Source organism: Hyla sarda, chromosome 4 (genome assembly GCF_029499605.1).
Source record: "Hyla sarda isolate aHylSar1 chromosome 4, aHylSar1.hap1, whole genome shotgun sequence".
NCBI lineage: Eukaryota > Metazoa > Chordata > Amphibia > Anura > Hylidae > Hyla > Hyla sarda.
This window is the reverse complement of record NC_079192.1, coordinates 175,120,422-175,140,343: the sequence shown is the minus strand read 5'-3', so window position 1 is coordinate 175,140,343 and position 19,922 is coordinate 175,120,422. Positions and strand designations below refer to the sequence as shown.

Sequence of the window (19,922 nt, the reverse complement as noted above, 5' to 3'; positions counted from 1 at the left end):
CCAAAAATGCACAATTTTGGACTTTGGTATTTTTTTTTAGCTAACCTAATAGTTTAATATGATTATTTTTATTCTTTATTTCAGTATTTTATTTAAAAAAAAGTGGGAAAAGGGGGGTGATTTAAACTTTTAATAGGGAAGGGGGTTAATGAACTTTTATTAAATTTTTTTACTTTTTTTTTTTCTTTTTAGCTCCCATAGGGGGCTACAACATGCAGTCTTCTGATTGCATACACTGATCAGTGCTTTGTCACCGGCGATCTACTGCTCTAGCCTGGGCAGGCATGGAGCAGTAGGGACAACGAAGAGGCAGGTGAGGACCCTCCCGTCGTCCGGTAAACTGATCGGGACATTTTGTCGCGATAGTCCCGATCAGCTCTGCTGAGCTGCCAGGATTATTTACTTTCGTTTTTTCTTTCGTTTTTTCGCCGCAATGAACTTTGATCGCAGCGTCTAAAGGGTTAATGCTGGGCATCTGCCCGATCGGCCGTGCCCAGCATTAGCCGTGGGTCCTGGCTGCCCGTAGCAACCGGGACCCACCGGGTTTAACCCGTTCTCTGCTGGTGAGAACGGTTTAAACCCGATAAACGGGACCAGGACGTACAGGTACACCCTGAGTCCTTAAGGATCGGGAAGCAGGGCATATGCCCTGCGTCCCCAAGAGGTTAAAAAAAATCTTAATCCTACCAGTACTTATCAGCTGCTGAGTTCTTTTCAGTTTGACCACCGTGCTCTCTGCTGACACCTCTGTCTGTGTCAGGAAGTGTCTGTCCAGAGCAGGAGAGGTTTGCTATGGGGATATTCTCCTACTCAGGACAGTTCCTGAAAGACAGACAGAGATGTCAGACAGAAAAGAACAAATCAGCTTCAGCAGCTTATAAGTACTGGTAGGATTAAGATTTTTTAATAGAAGTAATTTACAAATCTGTTTAACTTACTGGAGCCAGTTGATATGAAAAATTGTTTTTTACTGGAATACCCCATAATGTTTGTGGACTGAGGTTTATGGTTGTCTATAGATGCACAAACATATGGAAAGTCTTCATGCCCTTTCACTTTTTTTCATAGTATAGGCCTTTTGATAACATCAATAGAACACATGTTTCTCCCCATTAATGCCCTCAATTTCCCATATTGATAATGGGAACAGAGAACTAAAACTTTTTTTGCAACTTTACTAAAAAGGGAGAAATTAAAGTTTGCCTGGACATAAGTATTCAGACCCTTTGCTATGACACTTGAAATGTATCTATTGGGGCCTCCCATTTCTCTTGATTAACTTTGAGATGTTTCTGTACCTTGAATGGAGTCATCTGTGATAAATTCAGTTGACTAGACATGATTTTGAAAGACACATCCCCATCTTATATAAGGTCTCGCTGCGGACAATGTATATCAGAGCAAAAACCAAGCCATGAGAACTGCCAGTAGATCTTACTGTCACGCCCCCTCCCATAGGCTTGCATTGAGGGTGGCGGAGCATGACGTCACATGGGGCGGAGCCTTGACGTCACAACGCTCCGGCCCCGTGATCAACAGTATTCAGACCTGGAGCGAACACGCTCCGGGGACTGATTTTAACGGGGTGCGGCGTGCAAGTTCACGGGGGTCCCCAGCGATCAGGCATCTTATCTTATAGGGAATAAGATATCTAAGCGCCGGAGTACCCCTTTAAGATTTTTTAATAGAAGTAATTTACAAATCTGTTTAACTTTCTGGCACCAGTTGATTAAAAAAAAAAGTTTTCCACTGGAGTAACCCTTTAAAGGTTTCTCAACCTGCTGCTGTACACGGGCTACTACAACTTCCTCCAGTAAACCACTGTGACGTTCCTAAGGTTGCTATTGCAACCTTCGTCCAGCCAGCAAGGCCTGGGTCACCAGACTGGCCAAATTTGAATTAATTTTAAAGGTTTCTCAACCTGCTGTCTTACACAGACTACTACAACCTCCAGTAAGCCACTATGACATGTTCTGCTGGTAGTTTCAGCCAGATCTACTCATACACAACCCATGCATGTCAGCATGACCAGTCTAGGAACCATATAATAGAATTTTTATTTTTATTTCAAAATTGTAAAACTTAATTGAAACATTTTCAAATTTCATTTAAAAACCACCACCTTCCTGCTACTAACAGTCCGCCATCTCATGCTGTATGCTAGTAACATCAGTCAGCCACAAACCTGCTGTATGCTGGGTACTACTAATAACACCAATCCACCAGGCCTACTTCCAGCCTGGCCTACACATACACAACCAATCATCCACAAAAAAGGGATAATTTTTTGGCACGCTTGGAAAAAGCCACTGCATTTTCCCATGCCTCCGTGTGTATATCAACACCGGCAGGCATCTACCGACTACCAGGGCTACTTTATGGCACTTTATTTTGATGTGAATAAGCCTAAAAAGGGGGGCAAACTGTTATAGTTGCCATGGGTTACCGCATATCGCCATAACTCATTTAAAACTACTTGAATACATTCCTAACAATGTTAGACAGGGGTTTAGGGGCTTATTTCATTGCCGGTTTGAGTCGAATCGGGACGAACCAAACTTTTCAAATGTTCACTCAACTCTAATTATGAACTAAACTAACTTTAAAGCCCCTGTGGCACTGTCAAATAAAAGAAAACAAATCTCAGAATACCCCTTTAAGATTTTCATTATGTGTCATGTTTACACCATGCACCGCATAGTTATCACAGATTACATCTGGATGATAGGAGTCCAAGTAGGGGGATGCTTAGTGATCAGTTTGTGGTAGAAGGATTCTTCTAATAAGTAGCAATTCTTCAAATCCTCTTCATAAAACAATGCCCAGCTTTGTAAATCTTAGACACTTTATGCCATATTTGATAATGTGTAATAATTTGTAAATTTCTTATGATATCCAAAACTTGTGTTGTCACGCTACACTGTTGTTGCACATTGATTAAAGTGTATCTGTAGCATTAATCTGCCATCCATTACATTAGGCCAAGTGAAAAGAGACACACAAGTTCACAATGGTTGGTACTAGAGATGAGCGAATTTACAGTAATTCGATTCATTACGAACTTGGCAGTTGCTGACTTAAGCCTGCATAAATTAGTCCAGCTTTCAGGTCCTCCGGTGGGCTGGAAAAGGTGTGTACAGTCTTAGGAGACTCTCTCCTTGGACTGTATCCACCTTTTCCAGCCCACCGGAGCACCTGAAAGCTGAACTAAATTATGCAGGCTAAAGTCAAAAACTGCCGAGCCGAGAAGTTTGTGACGAATCAAATCACTGTAAGTTCGCTCATCTCTGGTTGGTACAGTTGTCATGACAAATGTATGCTGCCCTGCAAGTTATGTGGACTGATTAATTTCTAATGCATATAAATTGACCTTGTGGACCTGCGTCTCACCATGTCTAATCTGAAAAATGGGTGGGAAGAGAGATTAGGGTTACAGGTATACATTGGGGGAAAAAGTATTTAGTCAGCCACCAATTGTGCAAGTTCACAGAGCTCAAATATTTTCTGTAAGTCTTCACAAGGTTTTCACACACTGTTGCTGGTATTTTGGCCCATTCCTCCATGCAGATCTCCTCTAGAGCAGTGATGTTTGGGGGCTGTCGCTGGCCAACAACGACTTTCAACTCCCTCCCCCAGGTTTTCTATGGGGTTGAGATCTAGAGACTGGCTAAGCCACTCAAGGACATTGAAATGCTTCTTACAAAGCTACTCCTTTGTTGTCCGGGCTGTGTGTTTGGATCCTTGTCATGCTGAAATACCCCCCAACATTTTATCTTCAAAGCCCTTGCTGATGGAAAGAAGGTTTTCGCTCAAAATCACATGATACATGGCCCCATTCATTCTTTCCTTTACACCCAGCAACTCAGCATTCTTTCTCCTCCAAACACGATGAGTTGAGTCTACTTTGGTTTCATATGACCATATGACATTGTCCCAATCCTCTTCTGGATCATCCAAATGCTCTCTAGCAAACTTCAACTTCAGCCAGGGACACATCTGGCACTGCATGAATTAAGTCCCTGGTGGCGTAGTGTGTTACTGATGGTAGCCTTTGTTACTTTGGTCCCAGCTCTCTGCAGGTCATTCCCTAGGTCCCCCTGTGTCGTTCTGGGATTTTTGCTCACCATTCTTGTGATCATTTTGACACCACGGGGTGAGATCTTGCGTGGAGCCCCAGATAGAGGGAGATTATCAGTGGTCTTGTATGTCTTCCATTTTCTGATAATTGCTGAAAGTTGATTTCTTCACACCAAGCTGCTTGACTGTTACAAATTCAGTCTTCCCAGCCTGGTGCAGGCCTACAATTTTGTTTCTGGTGTCCTTCGACAGCTCTTTGGTCTTGGCCATAGTGAAGTTTGGAGTGTGACTGTTTGAGGTTGTGGACATGTGTATTTTATACTGATAACAAGTTCAAACAGGTGCCATTAAAGGGGTTATCCAGGAAAAATCTTTCTTTTTATAAATCAACTGGCTCCAGAAAGTTAAAAAGATTTGTAAATTACTTCAGTACTTATGTGCTGCTGAAGTTGAGTTGTTCTTTGCTGTCTAAGTGCTCTCTGATGACACGTGTCTCGGGAACCACCCAGTTTAAAAGCAAATCCCCATAGCAAACCTCTTCTACTCTGTGCAGTTCCAGAGACAAGCAGAGATGTCAGCAGAGAGCACTGTTGCCAGACAGAAAAGAACAACTCAACTTGAGCAGCTGATAATTATTGAAAGGATTAAGATTTTTTTATAGAAGTAATTTACAAATCTAATATATAAGGAAAAAAAGGGGGGGTACCAAATGCCTCTAGACTAATACCATAAAATGGTACATGATGATGAAATTGCAGAAAAAATAATAAATGATAAATCGGACTGTGCTTCACTTTAAATGATGTACAAATTTAATATAAAAAATACAAATAGGACATAAAATAAATAATACAAATCTAATGCAAAAATGCCTCCTACCACAGGGCCCTTGTGGGGAGGTGAGATGATTAAATACAAAACATATATTAAAATATTTTTGTAAAAATTATAGCATGTGAATTACGTTCTACCGCTATCTCAATATATTGTAAACCGACATAGTATACTTTTGTGCGGTATACTCCGTTCCCATGTGATTTAGAACAGTTCACAAAGTGATATAGTTACCAACTCTTCAAGATGGTTTTGGCTGGACGTCCGAGAGATAAATATATGAGGACTGTAATCAGCGCTGGCATGCGCTTACGGTGACGGGCCCGGATGCCACAGGCCAAAAAGGTCACCGGTCACGGAGTAATGGCAGGCTCGATGGCAGATGCAATGGAGGCTTTATCCAGCGCTGGCATGCGCTTGCGATGACGGGCCCGGTTGCCGCAGGCCAAGGAGAAGTCACCGATCACGGAGTGGCTCCGGAGATGTAGATATACTCGGAGATATATGGATCTTACTCCGGAAACAGGTAAAGGAAAGCCTCGTGGAAGATCTCTCGGCGTCTAATGGAATGGCGGATAAGTTGTAGCCAGGTGTACAATCAGCAGGTGATGGAGTTGTATCGGAGATAGATGATGGCGGTTTGTAGATTGCGGTAGTCATGCAATAAGTATTTCTTTCTCTAGACGCGTTTCAGGGTACTTTATATATGACCCTTTCCTCAGTAGAGAGGGTCATATATAAAGTACCCTGAAACGCGTCTAGAGAAAGAAATACTTATTGCATGACTACCGCAATCTACAAACCGCCATCATCTATCTCCGATACAACTCCATCACCTGCTGATTGTACACCTGGCTACAACTTATCCGCCATTCCATCAGACGCCGAGAGATCTTCCACGAGGCTTTCCTTTACCTGTTTCCGGAGTAAGATCCATATATCTCCGAGTATATCTACATCTCCGGAGCCACTCCGTGATCGGTGACTTCTCCTTGGCCTGCGGCAACCGGGCCCGTCATCGCAAGCGCATGCCAGCGCTGGATAAAGCCTCCATTGCATCTGCCATCGAGCCTGCCATTACTCCGTGACCGGTGACCTTTTTGGCCTGTGGCATCCGGGCCCGTCACCGTAAGCGCATGCCAGCGCTGATTACAGTCCTCATATATTTATCTCTCGGACGTCCAGCCAAAACCATCTTGAAGAGTTGGTAACTATATCACTTTGTGAACTGTTCTAAATCACATGGGAACGGAGTATACCGCACAAAAGTATACTATGTCGGTTTACAATATATTGAGATAGCGGTAGAACGTAATTCACATGCTATAATTTTTACAAAAATATTTTAATATATGTTTTGTATTTAATCATCTCACCTCCCCACAAGGGCCCTGTGGTAGGAGGCATTTTTGCATTAGATTTGTATTATTTATTTTATGTCCTATTTGTATTTTTTATATTAAATTTGTACATCATTTAAAGTGAAGCACAGTCCGATTTATCATTTATTATTTTTTCTGCAATTTCATCATCATGTACCATTTTATGGTATTAGTCTAGAGGCATTTGGTACCCCCCCTTTTTTTCCTTATATATTATTTTGTACTAGTATTTTTTGGTGTAAATACTTTCCATTTAGCCTCGATTAATTTATATTGTGAGCTGCACATACCCCATTTTTTTCGATTTAATTTACAAATCTGTTTAACTTTCTGGAGCCAGTTGATATGGCTGGAATACCCCTTTAATACAGGTAATGAGTGGAGGACAGAGGAGACTCTTAAAGAAGTTGTTACAGGGGGAGATTTATCAAAACTTGTCCAGAGGAAAAGTTGCCTAGTTGCCCATAGCAACCAATAAGATTGCCGCTTTCAGTTTTCAGAGGCCTGGTTTTGATAAATCTCCCCCACAGGTCTGTGAGAGCCAGAAATCTTGCTTGTTTGTAGGTGACCAAAAACTTATTTTCCACCATAATTTGCAAATACATTCCTTAAAAATCAGACAATGTAATTTTTCTATGATGTTTAGTAGATTGTTTAATTTTCATATTTATAATATTGTTTTTCTAAATATATAAAATGTTTTCTCCTTTAGAACTTGCAGCATCTAAAAAAATGTATGTGAAAGCATTGGTCATGGATCCTGAAATAGTGTTTGTAGCCAGCCTTGCAAAAGCAGATGCTCCTGCCTTAGCCGTGTCTTTTCAGGGTAACTTGACTCTCTCCGATATAAATTCTGAGAAGAAGATGACAGCCATAATCAAAGAATTTAAAGTCCTGGCCTGTCCTTTCCTTCGACAACTAAGAGGCAGTAACATCACCACGGTAAGTTTCTGTCTCCATATTTTGTAAGCCTAAAGTATATATTCAACATAACTTTAAATATTGGTGTGTTCACCTATACACCTTCCTAACTTTTTGAACTCTTGCTGGGTACGGAGGGCGCTGTCTAGAACTTTATGCTGCAGACATTTTTGTGCCCAGCATTTAAATTGTCATTGTAAAGGTCTTCAAGAAGGCGAGAATAATTCCTTACTGGTCAACTGGGAGTAGTAACACTTAATTTATATATATATATATATATATATATATATATATATATATATATATATGCTTGAGTAGGTTTTCCAGGAAAACCCACTAGTTAACCCTACAATACAAAGATGGCAACCGAAAGAGCTGCTGCACTGGCGGAGTAGGTGAGGAAAGTTTGCAGGCTTTTGTTGTTATAATGCATTAGGAGTCATAGGGTTTTCCACAATCATAGAGTGACAACATATACAGAATGTTTTGAAGTAATTATCATGATTTATCTCTGTTCAAAATAAATAATATTGATTGTTTTTGAGTAAATTGGTTTATGGAAGCTGAACAAAATTAAATGGTGCAAGTTATTTTTTTGTGTTCTAACTTTTTTACCTCAGTTATTTAATATTGCAAATAAAAGATTAATAGTGATATTATTAAATTCTGTTTATTTATATTTCACCAACATATTCTGTAGTTATGTACAGATTGTCTTCACTCACATTGGTTTCTGTCCCAAATGCATCTCACAATTTGAATTCCAAATGAACATATCTATATGTCTGTGAAGTGTTGGAGGACACCCATACACTGTCGGAGCATACAAACTCAACCATGCTAATTGTAAAATGTAAATCTGTTGATCGGCCAATTTAAGAATTATGGATTTTCTGCGGTGGTCAACATTTAGGATTCTCCATATTCTATATTTTCATTGTAGAATATTCTTCTGTTAGGACAGGGGCTAAGTTATAGCTGTTTCTACATGGTTCCTTTGGGGGCTGCCCAAATACCCCTCTTTCACATTTGACAACACTATGTTCATAAATGGCATATGGTAAGTGGGAGGCCATGTAACAATTGTTGCACTGGGATTTAGGAACCTTGAATGGGCCCTGTCAGATTCAAAAACTTTTTATATGTTATACATCTTGGCCAAACATTAATCTTTCTAATATACTTCATAAAAAATGTTGTTTCCTTTTTATAGAAATCATGGCTTTGTCCAAACTGTAGCACAGGCATGGACAAAGTCCAGTAAGTGAGGGTGGACTAGCACTTCTCTGTGCTCTCTCCTGTCCTGTCAGACAGGAGTGCTAGCCCACCCTCACTTACTGGACTTTGTCCATGCCTGGGCTTCAGCTTGGACAGCTTCATAAGCCATGATTTCTGTAAAAAGGAAATAACATTTTCTTATGAAGTATATTAGAAAGGTTAATGTTTTGCCAAGATGTATAACATATAAAAAGTTGTTGTATCTGACAGTGCCCATTTAAGTTATTTATCTGTGTTAGAACTTTAGTCTATACTCTCTATTTCCTAGTGTGGATTGCTGATAACTGACCTAATATTTTATTGTTATTCATAGGTAATACAGCCCTGCTCCCTGCATTTACAGAACACAACATCTGTGACAGGTAGCCAGAATGGCAGCCTTAATGTAGACGAAGTCATCATAAAGGTAAATTAACATTTTGTCGATGTTACTGAATAGAACTTTTATAGTATGCAAACATAAGTTCTTTTATACACTTCTAAAAAAAATGAAGGGAACACTAAGATAACCCATCCTAGATCTGAATGAATGAATTAATCATATGAAATACTTTTGTCTTTACATAGTTGAATGTGCTGACAACAAAATCACACAAAAATTATCAATGGAAATCAAATTTATCAACCCATGGAGGTCTGGATATGGAGTCACACTCAAAATCAAAGTGGAAAACCACACTATAGGCCATCCAACTTTGATGCAATGTCCTTAACCCCTTAAGGACCGGAGGTTTTTCCGTTTTTGCATTTTCGTTTTTTGCTCCTTGCCTTTAAAAAATCATAACTCTTTCAAATTTACACCTAAAAATCCATATGATGGCTTATTTTTTGCGCCACCAATTCTACTTTGTAATGACGTCAGTCATTTTGCCCAAAAATCTATGGTGAAGCGGGAAAAAAAATCATTGTGCGACAAAATTGAAAAAAAAACGCTGTTTTGTAACTTTTGGGGGCTTCCGTTTCTACGTAGTAAATTTTTTTGTAAAAATGACACCTGATATGTATTCTGTAGGTCCATACAATTAAAATGATACCCTACTTATATAGGTTTGATTTTGTCGGACTTCTGGAAAAAATCATAACTACATGCAGGAAAATTAATACGTTTAAAATTGTCATCTTCTGACCCCTATAACTTTTTATTTTTCCGTGTATGGGGCAGTATGAGGGCTCATTTTTTGCGCCGTGATCTAAAGTTTTTAAAGGTACCATTTTTGCATTGATAGGACTTATTGATCACTTTTTATTCATTTTTAAATGATATAAAAAGTGACCAAAAATGCACTATTTTGGACTTTGGAATTTTTTTGCACGCACGCCATTGACCGAGCGGTTTAATTAATGATATATTTTTATAATTCGGACATTTCCGCACGCGGTGATACCACATATGTTTATTTTTATTTTTATTTACACTGTGTTTTTTTTTATTGGAAAAGGGGGGTGATTCAAACTTTTAATAGGGGAGGAGTTAAATGATATTTATTCACTTTTTTTTTTCACTTTTTTTTTGCAGTGTTATAGGTCCCATAGGGACCTATAACACTGCACACACTGATCTTCTATGTTGATCACTGGTTTCTCATAAGAAACCAGTGATCAACGATTCTGCCGCATGACTGCTCATGCCTGGATCTCAGGCACTGAGCAGTCATTCGGCGATCGGACAGCGAGGAGGCAGGAAGGGGCCCTCCCGCTGTCCTGTCAGCTGTTCGGGATGCCGCGATTAGCCGCGGCTATCCCGAACAGCCCGACTGAGCTAGCCGGGAAGTTTCACTTTCACTTTTAGCCGCGCGGCTCAGCTCTGAGCGCGCGGCTAAAGGGTTAATAGCGCGCGGCGCCGCGATCGGCGCTGCGCGCTATTAGAGGCGGGTCCCGGCTTCACTATGACGCCGGGCCCGCCATGATATGACGCGGGGTTACTGTGTAACCCCGCGTTATATCAGAAGAGCAGGACCAAGGACGTACCGGTACGTCCTTGGTCCTTAAGGGGTTAAAGTGGTACTCCGCCCCTAGACATCTTATCCCCTATCCAAAGGATAGGGGATAATATGTCAGATCGCCGCGGTCCCGCTGCTGGGCAGCCCCGGGATCCCCGCTGCGGCACTGCGCTATCATTACAGCACAGAGCGAGTTCGCTCTGCACGTAATAACGGGCAATACAGGGGCCGAAGCATTGTTACGTCATGGCTCCGCCCCTCGTGACGTCACGACCAGCCCCTTTCAATTCAAGTCTATGGGAGGGGGCGTGGCGGTCATCACGCCCCCTGCCATAGACTTGCATTAAGGGGACGGGCCGTGATGTCACGAGGGGCGGAGCCATGACGTCACGCTGCTTTGTCCCCTCTATCGCCCGTCATTACGCACAGAGCGAACTCGCTCTGTGCTGTAATGATAGCGGGGTGCCGCAGTGGGGATCCCGGGGATCCCCAGCAGCGGGACCGCGGCGATCTGACATCTTATTCCCTATCCTTTGGATAGGGGATAAAATGTCTAGGGGCGGAGTATCCCTTTAAAACAAGTCAAAATGAGGCTCAGTAGTGTGTGTGGCCTCCACGCGCCCGTATGACCTCCCTAAATCCCCTGGGCATGTTCCTGATGAGGTGGCGGATGGTCTCCTGAGGGATGTCCTTCCACACCTGGACTAAAACATCCGCCAACTCCTGGACAGTCTGTGGTGCAACGTAGCGTTGGTGGATGGAGCGAGACATGATGTCCCAGATGTGCTCAATCGGATTCAGGTCTGGGGAATGGGCGGGCCAGTCCATAGCATCAATCCCTTCCTCTTGCAGGAACTGCTGACACACTCCAGCCACATGAGGTCTAGCATTGTCTTGCATTAGGAGGAACCCAGGGCAAACCGCACAAGCATATGGTCTACAAGGGGTCTGAGGATCTCATCTTGGTACCTAATTGCAGTCAGGCTACCTCTGGCAAGCACATGGAGGGCTGTGCGGCCCCCCAAAGAAATGCCACCCCACACCATTAGTGACCCACTGCCAAACTGGTCATTCTGGAGGATGTTTCAGGCAGCAGAACGTTCTTCACTGCGTCTCCTGACTCTGTCATGTCTATCACATGTGCTTAGTGTGAACCTGCTTTCATCTGTGAAGAGCACAGGGCGCCAATTGTGAATTTGCCAATCTTTGTGTTCTCTGGCAAATGCCTAACGTCCTGCACGGTGTTGGGCTGTAAGCACAACCCCCACCTGTGGATGTCGGGCCCTCATACCACCCTCATGGAGTCTGTTTCTGACCGTTTGAGCGGACAGATGCACATTTGTGGCCTGCTGGAGGTCATTTCACAGGGCTCTGGCAGTGCTCCTCCTGCTCCTTCTTGCACAAAGGCGGAGGTAGCGGTCCTGATGCTGGCTTTTTGCCCTTCTACGGCCTCCTCCATGTGTCCTGATGTACTGGCCTGTCTCCTGGTAGCGCCTCCATGCTCTGTACACTACGCTGACAGACACAGCAAACCTTCTTGCCACAGCTCGCATTGATGTGCCATCCTGGATGAGCTGCACTACCTGAACCACTTGTGCGGGTTGTAGACTCCGTCTCATGCTACCACTAGAGTGAAAGCACCGCCACCATTCAAAAGGGACCAAAACATCAGCCAGGCAGCATAGGAACTGAGAAGTGGTCTGTGGTCGTCACCTGAAGAACCACTCCTTTAGTGGGGGTGTCTTGCTAATTGCCTATAATTTCCACCTGTTGTCTGTTCCATTTGCACAACAGCATGTGAAATTGATTGTTAATCAGTGTTGCTTCCTGAGTGGACAGTGTGATTTCACAGAAATGTGATTGGCTTGGAGTTACATTTTGTTGTTTAAGTGTTCCCTTTATTTTTTTGAGCAGTGTATATAACACCTAATTATAATAATTCTGATAAATTCTTGCCTTCTGCACCACATGAAGAGAGTTGATGTAAGACCCATGCTGTCAAGGGCTACAATGAAACTTAAAATCTACAAATGCTATTAATATTTGATAGATGGGGGTTTCTCTTTTGGTATTTTGACCTAATTGAGTGATTGAGCTCACCTGCTTCCCTGTTTAGCACTCCTGAGAGGAAACAATGAGGTTGTTAAACGTGTGTGGCTATCTTCATTGCAGTCCTATGCGACTTAAAGAAGCAGCTGAGTTTTTCATCTCCTAAAAACTGCAATGGAAAAAGCTGTACCTAAGAACTGTCACCTATCCTTATCCTCTCTTGAATGCAAGTTATTAGTTATAAATAACCATAAATCTGTAGATCATAATCAAAAATAGGTAAGTGTGTTTATTTTAGAAAGAATGGAAAAATGAAGCTACTCCTTTTGCTAAATTTTTGCTTTCTTATTTCATTGTGCAAGTAGTTATTGGTCTGTCTGTATTATGGTAATTGTATCAGCTTTTTTGTACAGTGGAATAAAGAAAAAAGTTCTGATTTGTTGTTAGTTTTTTTTTCTTTTTTCTTTTTTTTTTTCAGTCATGCACAATTATGTAACCTGGGTCCATCTCCCGTCTAAATAATTATGTAAAAGTTAACATTTTTCTTGTTTATTCTGGTGACCATTTATACAGTAGTCTCCTTTGAATAAATTTTCACTATATTATCGCTAGCATATGCAGACAAATGGTCATCTGTTTTTGATGAACTATTTCACAGGTTAAACCCATTACAGCTATTTATCTTGTTGTCACTGGAAATTTCCAAATTAAGAGCAACAAACAAGAACAATAATCCATAATCTCAACTCCAAAAATTAGCCTGCACCCCATTCATTCTCTTTAGAGCTTCCATTCAACAAAAGTTCTGAAATCTTGCAGTTTTCAGTCTGGTCACTGAGATTCTTATTATACTGACATTTCCTTTTCTGTAGAGAAGACTTTTCAGCAGTGATTTCATTTTGATCACATGTAGGATAACATAGGAAGGTAACACATCTTTTATAACGCTGGAGGCAAATAACCTACAGTAGGATCCACCATTTACCATAGGTAGTAATGACAGCTCAGCACTGTGACTTTCCAGCACAATGATACAGGGCAAGCCTAAACATTTTACCGTAACTCTGGAGTTATCTCCAGACTACAGGTTTCTTTGCTTTAAGTGACTGCTTTAAAGCAAATCCTTGAATGGCACTAATAGATCAGCAGATCAGGCTAGATGGCTGCATCCCACTCATGTACAAAAAAATAAAATAAAAAGTCTATAGACAGAAAATAAAAATATACAGTGTGTGAAATGTGTTGAGCACTTCACCATTTTTCACACTAAATATATTTCTAAAGGTATTGAAATGAAATTTCACCAAATAGCAACCCACGTAATCCACACATACAAAGAAACCTAAATAAATAAACTCAAAAATTAAGTTATGTGCAATAATGTGATGTGCAAAAATGAATGGAAAGCCAAGACAACAGCTGGTTCAGTCCAAACTGATGGCCTACAAAAAAAATCTCATTGCCAAGGAGACACTAGCCATATTTCATGATGCAGGTACTATTGTCTCAAAGAAAACACATAATGTATTTCGCTGCCATGGCCTGTATGCGCACTCACCACTCAAGACTCCATTGCTGAATAAAAAAGATGTTAAAGCCTGTTTAAAGTCTGCTGCCCAATATTTAGGCCAGTAAAATTCTGGGAGAATATAGTGTGGTCAGATGAGAGAAAAATTTAACTGTTTAGATGCCATATTACACACCATGTTTAGAGGAGAAATGGCACTGCACATCACCCAAAAAACACCATACCAATAGCGAAGTTTGGAGGTGTGAACATCATGCTGTGGGACTGCTTTTGAGCAAATAGTACTGGCAAACTTCACATAATTGAAACATAATTTACCAAGACGTTCTTGACAAAAATCTGCTGCCCTCTACCAGGATAATGTAGATTAAACTTCAGTGGACATTTGAGCTAGACAATGATCCCAAACACACAGTTGAGGAAACTCACAAATGGTTTCAAAGAAAGAAAATAAAGCTGCTATAATTGCCCAGCAAATCGCCTGACTTAAAGCGCAACTGTCATGAGTTTTAACCCCCATAAAACAGCCCCAGCTTGACAAAGGTGTTAGAAATAACAGTTAAATCATACCTTTTTGCTGCTTTCTAGCAGCTTTAATGATGCTAAAAAATGCTTTTTACGGTTGTCAGCAACAGTCAGGTGTGGTTATGCCCGCAGCCGCCACGCCTATCCCCTGTAAGTCAGTGCTGGGTACGCTGTGTGATTGGTCCACAGGTCCCAGCACTGAGCGCCCTTATTACTGTACTGTACTGTAGAAGAATAAACGGCATCCATTCATCTATGCACTCTGGTGATGCGGGCAGCCAGCACTTACAGCAAGCACTAGCTCTCTTTCTGCTAGTACTTGTTCCCTATAGCCCAATGCACAGCATTACACCGTGCATTGGGCTATAGGGAGCAAGTACTAGCAGAAAGAGAGCTAGTGCTTGCTGTAAGTGCTGGCTGCCCGCATCACCGGAGTGCATAGATGAATGGGCGCCGTTTATTTTTCTACAGTACAGTACAGTACAGTAATAAGGGCTCTCATTGCTGGGACCTGTGGACCAATCAAACAGAGTCCCCAGCACTGACTTACAGGGGATAGGTGTGGTGGCTGCGCGCATAGCCACGCCTATCCGACTGTTGCTGACTACCATTAAAAGCATTTTTTAGCATCATTAAAGCTGCTAGAAAGAAGCATAAGGTATGATTTAACTGTTATTTCTAACAACTTTGTCAAGCTGAGGCTGGTTTATGGGGGTTAAAACTCATGACAGTTGCGCTTTAAATCCCATTGAACATCTATGTAAACAACTGAAAATCATGATTCATAGAAGAGGCCAACAGAACCTTCAAGATGTGAAGACTGTGTGGAAGAATGAGCCAAAATCACACCAGAGCAATGACTAGTTTTTTCATACAGGAGGTGTCTGGAAGCTGCCATTACCAAGATGAACTTTTGTGCTTAGTATTAAAGAGATATCAGTTTGTGCCAGTTTGATTACTGAGATATTGTATGTTTGATTTATATGAAACCCTTCCCACTTTCCACCCTATACATCTATGAATGTCTCTGTCATTTTTTGTGTAACAAAAATGTTGTTTATTTAATTATTGTTTGTTTCCGTCAGATTTCTCCCATAATTTTGAACACTGTGCTGACAATTATGGCAGCTCTAAAACCAAAGCCGAAGGACAATGAAGAGAAGGGGCAATTAGTTATACCTAGAAACATATGGGACACAAGTACAACTGACAACTATAGCAGCTGGTTCCTGGGAGTGGATACCGCCCATGAAGCAACAGAATGCTTTCAGAATCCAGAATGCTCCACGAAAGAAGAGAACTTTGATATAGTAGTTAAAGTGGTGCAAGTGACACTTGAATGTGGACTAGGACATCGCACAGTGCCACTGCTTTTAGTGGAATCTACTTTCACAGGAGGTGTACAAAATTGGACATCTTTCATGAGCGTGACTGCTGACACTACACTTGAGGTATTCTTGTAAGCATACACATTTCAGAAAAAAGTACATGATCTAGTACTCTTGTGGTAGCCCTTGGGGGTGTATGGTAGTGGTGGTATGGTATAGGTATATAAGGGGTTAATGTTAACCCTAGAAGAGTTTGTGACGCCAGGCTGAGGGCTGGTATGCTGAATCAGTGTTCCTTGAGCTAGACAATAAGTCTCGTAATTTATGAAGAGATATGCAGATCCGTCCGGATTTAGGGGAGGTATTAGGTCCGGAGATGCTGCAGACTGTTTGGGAGATGATACACTCTATAATTATAATGGTTCAGCCATTGCCGCAAGGCTCGGGCCTAACTCACTGCGATTACTGCTGTACAGGTCTTGCTTGCTTGACAGCCCACGAGGTAAGAGAGAGAAACATGGCCACCGCTCCCTTATATAGGCAGGGGCGTGGCGAATCTGATTGGTCCGAACGTCTGCCATTCACCTTACATGGTGTAGTGGGATTGCTTAAGTCACAGGGCCTCCTAAGGTCCTTAAGCCAAATACTATAGAGTTCACCTTGTCACATGACCCGCAGGTCCTGCAACGCTAATGGAAACAAGTAATTAACCATTTATCTACATATACTATGCTATTTACATTAACCTATGCATAAATTACTGATTATACATTAGAATAGAGGCGACTAGGGGTAGACTAGATTACAGGGATCCCTACGTCCTAGGGACTCTGGCTATGGGGACCCATAAAGAAATAAGTACCGTATAGAATGCGGTACTGGGGCACCACACTCTTTAAGTTTTACATATTTTTTGTTCGGCTGCACTGTCATAAATAATTACATGGTAGAGGTGAATGTGTCTCTTAATCAACTTTTGAAGTGCTGAGGGCCCATCAAATCACATCTTGATTAGAAATTCATCTAAAAGATTCATTCTTTAAATATTTCAAATGAAAAGCTATAAGTTAAGACACTGATACATTACTGTATGTGGCTTTTGTATTTAACTTTAATTGTTATAAAAAAATATATATATACTTCTGTTTGTGCAGGTTCATTATTATAATGAATTATATGCTGTCTGGGAACCCTTTATTGAAAGAGTGGACAATGGAAAGCACCAGTGGAATCTGAAACTTGAGGTTGAGAGGCTTTTTTTGTGTACATCACTTAGATATTTTTATTATTTCGTTGTTTGTAATGCTAATGTTTTCTGTATTTTTTTTTTTTCTGGTAAGATGAAGAACAACCCAGTTCAGGAAAAAAGTCTTCTTCCTGGTGATGACTTCATTGTAGTACCAGAGCCCCAGTCTGCCATTAATATTACTTCTAAGGACACCATGAATATCACCATCTCTAAGTGTACTCTGGGAGTTTTCAGTAATCTGGCAAAGGTAATAAAAGGTTATATTAAATATCAATAAACTAATTGAACATATTTCCATGTTTCTTATATTGCTTTTTTTTTTTTTTTTTTGTCCTTAGGCTTTTTCTGAAGGTACTGCTTCTGTTTTTGACTATTCTTTAAAGGACCGGGCCCCTTTAATAGTCAAAAATGCACTAGGTGTACCCTTTATTCTTGACCATGGTGCAAATCTGAGGCTATGTGGATCTTCTGTTGATGAGCCTATACATATTGTGAATGAAGGACAGTGTTTGGAGCTGGAATTTTCATCTGTACAGTCTTTGTACCGTGGGAGGTTATCAGCACTGCATCGACAGGAAAGCAGCCTTTTTACTCTTGGCCTAGGTAATGTTTTTTGGGAATTGTAGTTGGATAAAATCATTAATTTGATAATTGTTTTCTAATTTTTATTTATTTTGCAGTGCCACAGGGATACACTGAGATTACTAATATCCCGCTGAGTAAGCCAGCTAGACGTCTTTATAATGTGCGCAGTCCCTTACAAGAGTCTTGTGTATCCATTGTTGTACAGATAGATGCCAGTGAGGGTAACAAAGTTCTTTTCGTTAGATCTCCACTTCAGGTTGGTGATAGGTTATCTTATTTTTCGTTTTTAATGTGACATTGTATATAAAATTTCTAAATAACAAGGCTTTCCCTTTCACTGGGAATGTCCCAAAATGGCATATATATGCTTATTTGTTTCTAGGCAGCAACCTTTTATAGCCTAGTTTGTGGAACATTTGGAAGGTATGCTAACCCTAAAATGTACATAAACCTGTTCTTTTTTCCTTAGACTGTCACTCATTTCTTTTTTTTATCCTGTTTGAGACAAAAGACGTTTATATAAGCAAATCAAATAAAATTTCCAATAGTAAGCAATAGGACAAAACACATTTTCCCTCACTAAGTATCTGTTCTGGGCCCTCTACAGAGAGAAAAGAATACTCTACCTATGCAATGAAGAAAAACCTGGATGCTTTTGCTAACCTAACCTTTCTGAGTGGTGACAAGGTGATATTTGGGCTCTCAATGCTGCTATTGTCTCCTCAATGGTGCACAGCTATTTCTCATTTTCTCCATTTTAGGAGGCAGGACCAGAGCTGAGGTTTTTGCCAGTAGTTCACATATTTTAGTGTTATAGCTCTGACACTCTCTAGTACTGGTAACTGGAAGTTCAATATAGCACCTCCAGGTAAAGTACAAAAATGTTGTTCTACATAAAGGTAGCCTAGGCTGTAAGAAGATTGCACCAAAACTAAGCTGCAGCACAAGAAAATACAGCAGTTTCTCAGGACATGTTCCACTGAAAATAGGCCTTGCCATAGTTGACCATAGAAATTGAATGCACATGCTCAGCATCCTATCTAGTTTGTCTTTGGAAAATAGATGTTTGAATGCTGTCAGCATTGCTGCAGAGGTTGAAGGGGTGGAGGGACCAGCCTATTAGTTCTTGGACCATATGCCGCACACTGCATAGTTGGTCTGCATTGGTGCCATTCCAGAAGGAAGCCTTTTAAAGATGATGTACAAGAGAGTCGGTAAACAGTTTGCTGAAGACAAGCAGACTAAGGACATGGAATACTAGAACCATGTCCTGTGGTCCGATGAGACCAAAGTAAACTTATTTGTTTTGCCTGCAGTCAGACTATGTGGTGGGAGTAGCATGATCTAGGCCTGCATTAGTGTTGCTGGCACTCAGGGCAGCAAGTCATTGAGGAAACCACGAATGCCAACATGTACTATGACATACTGAAGCAGAGCATGATTCTCTCCCTCCGGAGACTGGGCCACAGGGCAGTATTCTAAGATGATGATGACTCCAAACACACCTCCTAGATGACCACTGCTTTGCTTAAAGGGGTACTCCGCCCCTAGACATCTTATCCCCTATCCAAAGGATAGGGGAGAAGATGTCTGATTGCGGGGGTCCCGCCACTGGGAACCCCCGCGATCTCTCCTGCAGCACCCCATTTCATCTTGTGCATGGAGCAAGCTTCACTCTGTGCTTGATGACCTGATGACTGGCGATGCAGGGGCCAGAGGATCATGACATCATGGCCCCACCCCCTCGTGATGTCACGCCCCGCCCCCTTAATGCAAATTTATGGGAGGGGGCAGTGACATCACAATCCTCCAGCCCCTGCATCGCCAGTCACAAGGCACAGAGCAAAGCCCGCTTCATGCACAAGATGACAGGGACTTCTGCAGGAGAGATTGCATTTGATTCCCTCTGGCGAGTCCCCCACGATCAGACATCTTATGCCCTATCCTTTGGATAGGGGATAAGATGTCTAGGGGTGGAGTACCCCTTTAAGAAGCTGTGGGTGAAGGTGATAGATTTGCCAAGCATGTCTCCAGACCTAAACCCTATTGAGCATCTGAGGGGCATCCTCAAATGGAAGGTGGGGGGGTCCAAGGTCTCTAACATCCACCAGCTCCTTCATTATGAGGGAGTGGAAGAGGACCTCAGTGGCAACCTATGATGCTCTGGTTAACTCCATGCCCATGAGACTTAAGACAGTGCTGGAAAATAATGGTAGCCACAAAAAA

At 41.5% G+C, this 19,922-nt stretch overlaps 1 protein-coding gene across 6 annotated transcripts in view; it reads left to right on the top strand.

The window, feature by feature from the left end:
• The window catches only part of VPS13C (vacuolar protein sorting 13 homolog C), a 773,393-nt gene that overhangs the window by 594,454 nt on the left and 159,017 nt on the right, over positions 1–19,922 (top strand). For all 6 annotated transcript variants that reach the window (XM_056572804.1, XM_056572802.1, XM_056572807.1 and 3 more), the window contains 7 exons: positions 7,006–7,235; positions 8,806–8,898; positions 15,620–15,985; positions 17,017–17,106; positions 17,203–17,358; positions 17,450–17,714; positions 17,792–17,952. In XM_056572804.1, coding sequence (XP_056428779.1) covers positions 7,006–7,235; positions 8,806–8,898; positions 15,620–15,985; positions 17,017–17,106; positions 17,203–17,358; positions 17,450–17,714; positions 17,792–17,952 — 1,361 coding nt within the window. The remainder of the gene's footprint in view (positions 1–7,005; positions 7,236–8,805; positions 8,899–15,619; positions 15,986–17,016; positions 17,107–17,202; positions 17,359–17,449; positions 17,715–17,791; positions 17,953–19,922) is intronic.